This window comes from Trematomus bernacchii, unplaced genomic scaffold (assembly GCF_902827165.1).
Source record: "Trematomus bernacchii unplaced genomic scaffold, fTreBer1.1, whole genome shotgun sequence".
Classification (NCBI taxonomy): domain Eukaryota; kingdom Metazoa; phylum Chordata; class Actinopteri; order Perciformes; family Nototheniidae; genus Trematomus; species Trematomus bernacchii.
In genome coordinates, this window is record NW_022987597.1 from 373470 (window position 1) to 382500 (window position 9031).

Here is a 9031-nt window from a genome sequence, read left to right on the forward strand (position 1 = left end):
TGGTCACAGTGTGTGTGTGTTACTGTGGTCGAAGTGTGTGTGTTACTGTGGTCGCAGTGTGTGTGTGTTACTGTGGTCACAGTGTGTGTGTGTTACTGTGGTCGCAGTGTGTGTGTGTTACTGTGGTCACAGTGTGTGTGTGTTACTGTGGTCACAGTGTGTGTGTGTTACTGTGGTCGCAGTGTGTGTGTTACTGTGGTCGCAGTGTGTGTGTTACTGTGGTCACAGTGTGTGTGTGTTACTGTGGTCACAGTGTGTGTGTGTTACTGTGGTCACAGTGTGTGTGTGTTACTGTGGTCACAGTGTGTGTGTGTTACTGTGGTCACAGTGTGTGTGTGTTACTGTGGTCGCAGTGTGTGTGTTACTGTGGTCACAGTGTGTGTGTGTTACTGTGGTCACAGTGTGTGTGTTACTGTGGTCACAGTGTGTGTGTGTTACTGTGGTCACAGTGTGTGTGTGTTACTGTGGTCGAGTGTGTGTGTTACTGTGGTCGCAGTGTGTGTGTTACTGTGGTCGCAGTGTGTGTGTTACTGTGGTCGCAGTGTGTGTGTTACTGTGGTCACAGTGTGTGTGTGTTACTGTGGTCGCAGTGTGTGTGTTACTGTGGTCGCAGTGTGTGTGTTACTGTGGTCGCAGTGTGTGTTACTGTGGTCAGTGTGGTGTTACTGTGGTCACAGTGTGTGTGTGTTTCTGTGGTCGCAGTGTGTGTGTGTTACTGTGGTCCGGCGAGTGTGTGTGGTTACTGTGGTCCGCAGTGTGTGTGTTAACTGTGGTCACAGTTGTGGTGTGTTAACTGTGGCTCACAGTGATGTGTGTTACTGGTGGGTCGCAGTGTGTGTGTGTTACTGTGGTCACAGTGGTGTGTGTTGTGTTACTGTGGTCGCAGTGTTGTGTGTTAATGTGGGTCGGCAGTGTGTGTGTTTACTGTGGACTGTGGTCACAGTGTGTGTGTGTTACTTGTGGTCGCAGTGTGGTGTGTGTTACTGTGGTCCCCCGCAGTGTGTGGTGTGTGTACTGTGGTCACAGTGTGTGGTGTGTTTTACTGTGTCGCAGTTGTTGTTACTGGTGGTCAAGTGTGTGTGTTACTGTGGTCACAGTGTGTGTGTTAACTGTGGTCACATGTGTGGTGTGTTACTGTGGTCACAGTGTGGTGTGTGTTACTGTGGTCAGCAGTGGTGTGTGTTACTGTGGTCGCATGTGTGGTGGTGTTACCTGTGGTCGCAGTGTGGGTGGTGTTACTGTGGTCGCAGTGTGTGTGTTACTGTGGTCACAGTGTGTGTGTGTTACTGTGGTCGCAGTGTGTGTGTGTTACTGTGGTCGCAGTGTGTGTGTTACTGTGGTCGCAGTGTGTGTGTTACTGTGGTCGCAGTGTGTGTGTTACTGTGGTCGCAGTGTGTGTGTTACTGTGGTCGCAGTGTGTGTGTTACTGTGGTTTTGTTCATCAGGTCATATACTGTGTTACTCAGTTTTCAGTGTTATATGTTCTATATTGTTGTTGGTAAGTATTAGATTAGATATTGTGTCTTCCAATACAAAAAAAATTGAATTTGACAATACAGATCTTTAAAGGTCGTTTTCTCAAAATGAGTTTTTTCTCCTGCTCTGAGTTCGACATGTCCACGTCAGTAGCACTTACATACACCAAAGCTTTCAGTTATATTCCTATCAATATTATGAAGGCTTTTACAGAAGTGTTGGTTCATATATCATTCATAGCCTGAATTATATAACATTTTATACCTAGAAACAGAGCGAAAATTGATATTTTAGGGCTGACAGTATTTTCTGATTTATGGAGTGATACAAAGAGATATCCAAAATCCCTTCTAAAGCCTTAGTTTCTAATATGACTACAAAATGAAACAAGAATTTAGATATTATTAGAGATTAGACGGCCAGTTGATTTCTGTTCTGGAGAGTTAGTAAGTATTTAGTAATTTTTGGAGTCCATGTATACTAAGCGTGTTTGTAAGTAAATACCTTTTTTTTAACCGTCTTTTTGTCTGGAGTCGTGCATTTGGGTCTTGTCCTTTTCTTGTGTCGTAACAGATAATGATGCACTATGGTGCAAGGAGCTACGATTTGATGTAGCTTTGACGATAACAATCGATACGTGTCATGATAAGATAACACACCATACGATATGATTTCATACGATACGTTAAGATACGCTGACAGTGAATGGACTGCATGTGAAACCCCCAAAGTGTAAGATGCCATCATATAAAATACGGTTTAATCCGATAGATACAACAATATTCAATATTCAGCCTCCCTGTGTTTACAAGCCTCTGTCTCTAGATACACACACACACACACACACACACACACACACACACACACACACACACACACACACACACACACACACACACACACACACACACACACACACACACACACACACACACACACACACACACACACACACTCTGGTGTAGTGGCTGACCTTTGGACGTGTCCACATTGCCTCTCTGGAGGAGGAGAGGGAACAGAGGTGATGGATCGAGGCAGGAGGGACTCAAGAGTAGACAATAAGAAAGATTCACAATTTAAAAATGTTAAAATAAGGTACAATTGAACAATGCAGTTGTTGTTGTTGTTTTTGTTGATGTTTTACTGTTTAGCTGATGCAGTTTAACAACACACTATGCTAATGCTGCCCTCTGCTGCTGGGCTGATGTAATGACATGTGAATATCTGCAGAAGGTTGAAGCAGCTGGAAGATATAACTATGAGCTGTTTCACTTCATTCAAACATTATTCCAGAGGACATGATGTCATGTTTTATATATAAAAGACTCCAGATGATTTGAGTGACACTGAGACACAGCTGAGGGGCTGCTGCCCCTTTAAGACGCTCCCTGTCGTCATGGCTACAACCCGGAAGTAACAGAGGCTCTTCAGCATGTCAACAACAGAAGCTCCTTCAGCGTTTTAATCTAAATCACTTCTTCGTGTTTTCAACAGCGCTTCTCTCTCTGCTCCTCCTCTCTGACACAGAAGGTAAGTGCTGGAACATCTCACAGTCATTTAACTCATATATATTAACCCGTTTGTATCACATAATGCTGACTCATCCGTTAGCTGCGATGCTATCAGAATGCTAACGTCCTGCTGTCGCTGTCCATGGTGCTGAAGAGAGAGCAGACTCATGTTCATGTTTTTAAAGAATGACAAAGTGGAGAGCATGCAGATTTAGAAAGAGGCCGTGTGCAGCAGAGAGGAGCAACATGTTGTGATCAAAAACAACAACAACATGTGGTGATCTACAGTATCAAAAACAACAACATATTGTCTGCATTCATGTCATTGTAGTAGGAGTTTCAGGAGTTTCCCCCCACCAGTTAAACATCACTGTGGATGATGTGTGTGTTTACATGTCTCTGATGTGTCTCCTCCAGATGATGTGTTTACATGTCTCTGATGTGTCTCCTCCAGATGATGTGTTTACATGTCTCTGATGTGTCTCCTCCAGATGATGTGTGTGTTTACATGTCTCTGATGTGTCTCCTCCAGATGATGTGTGTGTTTACATGTCTCTGATGTGTCTCCTGCAGATGATGTGTTTACATGTCTCTGATGTGTCTCCTCCAGATGATGTGTGTTTACATGTCTCTGATGTGTCTCCTCCAGATGATGTGTGTGTTTACATGTCTCTGATGTGTCTCCTCCAGATGATGTGTGTTTACATGTCTCTGATGTGTCTCCTGTAGATGATGTGTTTACATGTCTCTGATGTGTCTCCTCCAGATGATGTGTTTACATGTCTCTGATGTGTGTCCTCCAGATGATGTGTGTGTTTACATGTCTCTGATGTGTCTCCTCCAGATGATGGTGTGTTTACATGTCTCTGATGTGTCTCCTCCAGATGATGTGTGTTACATGTCTCTGATGTGTCTCCTCCAGATGATGTGTTGTGTTTACATGTCTCTGATGTGTCTCCTCCAGATGATTGTGTTTACATGTCTCTGATGTGTCTCCTCCAGATGATGTGTTTACATGTCTCTGATGTGTCCTCCTCCAGATGATGTGTTTACATGTCTCTGATTGTCTCCTCCAGATGATGTGTGTTTACATGTCTCTGATGTGTCTCCTGCAGATGATGTGTTTACATGTCTCTGATGTGTCTCCTCCAGATGATGTGTTTACATGTCTCTGATGTGTCTCCTCCAGATGATGTGTTTATATGTCTCTGATGTGTGTCCTCCAGATGATGTGTGTGTTTACATGTCTCTGATGTGTCTCCTCCAGATGATGTGTTTACATGTCTCTGATGTGTCTCCTCCAGATGATGTGTGTGTTTACATGTCTCTGATGTGTCTCCTCCAGATGATGTGTGTGTTTACATGTCTCTGATGTGTCTCCTCCAGATGATGTGTGTTTACATGTCTCTGATGTGTCTCCTCCAGATGATGTGTTGTTTACATGTCTCTGATGTGTCTCCTCCAGATATGTGTGTTTACATGTCTCTGATGTGTCTCCTCCTCCAATGATGTGTTTATATGTCTCTGATGTGTGTCCCCAGATGATGTGTGTGTTTACATGTCTCTGATGTGTCCTCCTCCAGATGTGTGTGTTTACATGTCTCTGATGTGTCTCCTCCAGATGATGTGTGTTTACATGTCTCTGATGTGTCTCCTCCAGATGATGTGTTTACATGTCTCTGATGTGTCTCCTCCAGATGATGTGTGTTTTACATGTCTCTGATGTGTCTCCTGCCAGATGATTGTGTTTTACATGTCTCTGATGTGTCTCCTCCAGATGATGTGTTTACATGTCTCTGATGTGTCTCCTGCAGATGAGGTGTGTGTTTACATGTCTCTGATGTGTCTCCTCCAGATGATGTGTGTTACATGTCTCTGATGTGTGTCCTCCAGATGATGTGGTTGGTTTACATGTCTCTGATGTGTGTCCTCCAGATGATGTGTGTGTTACATGTCTCTGATGTGTCCTCCAGATGATGTGTGTGTTTACATGTCTCTGATGTGTCTCCTCCAGATGATGTGTTTACATGTCTCTGATGTGTCTCCTCCAGATGATGTGTGTTGTTTACATGTCTCTGATGGTGTCCTCCAGATGATGTGTTTACATGTCTCTGATGTGGTGTCCTCCAGATGATGTGTTTACATGTCTCTCTGATGTGTCTCCTCCAGATGATGTGTTTACATGTCTCTGATGTGTCTCCTCCAGATGATGTGTGTGTTTACATGTCTCTGATGTGTCTCCTCCAGATGATGTGTGTGTTTACATGTCTCTGATGTGTCTCCTCCAGATGATGTGTGTGTTTACATGTCTCTGATGTGTGTCCTCCAGATGATGTGTGTTTACATGTCTCTGATGTGTGTCCTCCAGATGATGTGTTTACATGTCTCTGATGTGTTTCCTCCAGATGATGTGTTTACATGTCTCTGATGTGTGTCCTCCAGATGATGTGTTTACATGTCTCTGATGTGTGTCCTCCAGATGATGTGTTTACATGTCTCTGATGTGTCTCCTCCAGATGATGTGTTTACATGTCTCTGATGTGTCTCCTCCAGATGATGTGTGTGTTTACATGTCTCTGATGTGTCTCCTCCAGATGATGTGTTTACATGTCTCTGATGTGTCTCCTCCAGATGATGTGTGTGTTTACATGTCTCTGATGTGTCTCCTCCAGATGATGTGTGTGTTTACATGTCTCTGATGTGTCTCCTCCAGATGATGTGTGTGTTTACATGTCTCTGATGTGTGTCCTCCAGATGATGTGTTTACATGTCTCTGATGTGTGTCCTCCAGATGATGTGTTTACATGTCTCTGATGTGTCTCCTCCAGATGATGTGTGTGTTTACATGTCTCTGATGTGTCCTCTCTCCAGATGATGTGTGTGTTTACATGTCTCTGATGTGTCTCCTCCAGATGATGTGTTTACATGTCTCTGATGTGTGTCCTCCAGATGATGTGTTTACATGTCTCTGATGTGTGTCCTCCAGATGATGTGTTTACATGTCTCTGATGTGTCTCCTCCAGATGATGTGTTTACATGTCTCTGATGTGTCTCCTGTAGATGATGTGTTTACATGTCTCTGATGTGTGTCCTCCAGATGATGTGTTTACATGTCTCTGATGTGTCTCCTCCAGATGATGTGTGTGTTTACATGTCTCTGATGTGTCTCCTCCAGATGATGTGTGTGTTTACATGTCTCTGATGTGTCTCCTCCAGATGATGTGTTTACATGTCTCTGATGTGTCTCCTCCAGATGATGTGTTTACATGTCTCTGATGTGTCTCCTCCAGATGATGTGTTTACATGTCTCTGATGTGTGTCCTCCAGATGATGTGTTTACATGTCTCTGATGTGTCTCCTCCAGATGATGTGTGTGTTTACATGTCTCTGATGTGTCTCCTCCAGATGATGTGTTTACATGTCTCTGATGTGTGTCCTCCAGATGATGTGTTTACATGTCTCTGATGTGTCTCCTCCAGATGATGTGTGTGTTTACATGTCTCTGATGTGTCTCCTCCAGATGATGTGTGTGTTTACATGTCTCTGATGTGTGTCCTCCAGATGATGTGTGTGTTTACATGTCTCTGATGTGTCTCCTGCAGATGATGTGTTTACATGTCTCTGATGTGTCTCCTCCAGATGATGTGTGTGTTTACATGTCTCTGATGTGTGTCCTCCAGATGATGTGTGTTTACATGTCTCTGATGTGTCTCCTCCAGATGATGTGTGTGTTTACATGTCTCTGATGTGTCTCCTGCAGATGATGTGTTTACATGTCTCTGATGTGTGTCCTCCAGATGATGTGTGTTTACATGTCTCTCATGTGTCTCCTCCAGATGATGTGTGTGTTTACATGTCTCTGATGTGTGTCCTGCAGATGAGCAGCAGCAGCAGTGATGTCCTCCTGCCGGTGGACAGCAGCATCAAACCCCCGGTGTTCCTGCACCTCGGAGACACAGAGCCTCTCTCTGGGGTCTGCGTGCTGGACATCACTCTGCCCTTTGGGAAGACCGTCAACGTGAGACAACTCTGCTAACTCTGCTAACACTGCTAACACTGCTAACACTGCTAACTCTGCTAACACTGCTAACACTGCTAACACTGCTAACTCTGCTAACACTGCTAACACTGCTAACTCTGCTAACACTGCTAACACTGCTAACACTGCTAACTCTGCTAACACTGCTAACTCTGCTAACTCTGCTAACACCGCTAACACCGCTAACACCGCAAACTCTGCTAACACTGCTAACACTGCTAACACTGCTAACTCTGCTAACACCGCTAACGCTGCTAACACGGCTAACTCTGCTAACTCTGCTAACACTGCTGGCACCGCTAACACCGCTGACACCGCTGACACCGCTGACACCGCTGACACTGCTAACCATGCTATCACTGCCGACGCTGCCGACACTGCAGACACTGCTAATCATGCTATCACTGCCAACACTGCCAACACTGCTAACTCTGCTAACACTGCTAACACTGCTAACTCTGCTAACACTGCTAACACCGCTAACACTGCTAACTCTGCTAACACTGCTAACTCTGCTAACACTGCTAACACTGCTAACACTGCTAACTCTGCTAACACTGCTAACACTGCTAACACTGCTAACTCTGCTAAGACTGCTAACACCGCTAACACCGCTAACACGGCTAACTCTGCTAACTCTGCTAACACTGCTGGCACCGCTAACACCGCTGACACCGCTAACCATGCTATCACTGCCGACACTGCCGACACTGCCGACGCTGCCGACACTGCAGACACTGCTAACACTGCATACACTGCTATCACTGCCAACACTGCCAACACTGCTAACACTGCAGACACTGCCAACACTGCTAACTCTGCTAACTCTGCTAACACTGCTAACACTGCTAACACCGCTAACACCGCTAACACTGCTAACACTGCTAACTCTGCTAACACCGCTAACACCGCTAACACTGCTAACTCTGCTAACACTGCTAACACTGCTAACACTGCTAACTCTGCTAACTCTGCTAACACTGCTAACTCTGCTAACACCGCTAACACCGCTAACACCGCTAACTCCGCTAACACTGCTAACACTGCTAACTCTGCTAACTCTGCTAACACTGCTAACACCGCTAACACTGCTAACACGGCTAACTCTGCTAACTCTGCTAACACTGCTGGCACCGCTAACACCGCTAACACCGCTGACACCGCTGACACTGCTAACCATGCTATCACTGCCGACACTGCCAACACTGCCAACACTGCTAACACTGCATACACTGCTATCACTGCCAACACTGCCAACACTGCTAACACTGCCAACACTGCCAACACTGCATACACTGCCAACACTGCCAACACTGCCAACACTGCTAACACTGCATACACTGCCAACACTGCCAACACTGCCAACACTGCTAACACTGCATACACTGCCAACACTGCCAACACTGCCAACACTGCCAACGCTGCAGACGCTGCAGACACTGCCAACACTGCTAACACTGCTAACACTGCTAACACTGCAGACACTGCCAACACTGCTAACACTGCTAACACTGCCAACACTGCTAACGCTGCCGACATTGCAGACACTGCCTACACTGCTAACCATGCTATCACTGAGGTTTCTCCCATGTTCCTTTAAACTGTGGGGTTTTTCTCTGAAAGTTTTTCCTTGTACGATGTGAGGGTCTAAGGACAGAGGGGGTCGTATTGTCATACTGATATTTTGTACAAACTGTGAAGTCCACTGAGACAAATGTAACATTTGTGATATTGGGCTATATAAATAAACATTGATTGATTGATCACTGCCCACACTGCTAATACTGCTAATACTGCCGACAATGCCAACACTGCTAACACATCATCATCACACGCAGCAACACAAAGCATTTGTACAGTGTTTATAACCCTCTCTCTGTGTGTGTGTGTGTGTGTGTGTGTGTGTGTGTGTGTGTGTGTGTGTGTGTGTGTGTGGTGTGTGTGTGTGTGTGTGTGTGTGTGTGTGTGTGTGTGTGTGTGTGTGTGTGTGTGTGTGTGTGTGTGT

The 9031-nt window shown here is 45.2% G+C and overlaps 1 protein-coding gene across 1 annotated transcript in view; it reads left to right on the plus strand.

The window, feature by feature from the left end:
* Window positions 1-2899: 2899 nt before the first annotated feature.
* The window catches only part of nicn1 (nicolin 1), a 10715-nt gene continuing 4583 nt past the window's right edge, over window positions 2900-9031 (plus strand). Inside the window, 2 exon segments of the mRNA XM_034130583.1 lie at window positions 2900-3006; window positions 6865-7005. Of these exon segments, the coding sequence (XP_033986474.1) occupies window positions 6865-7005 (141 nt within the window). The 5' untranslated portion in view covers window positions 2900-3006.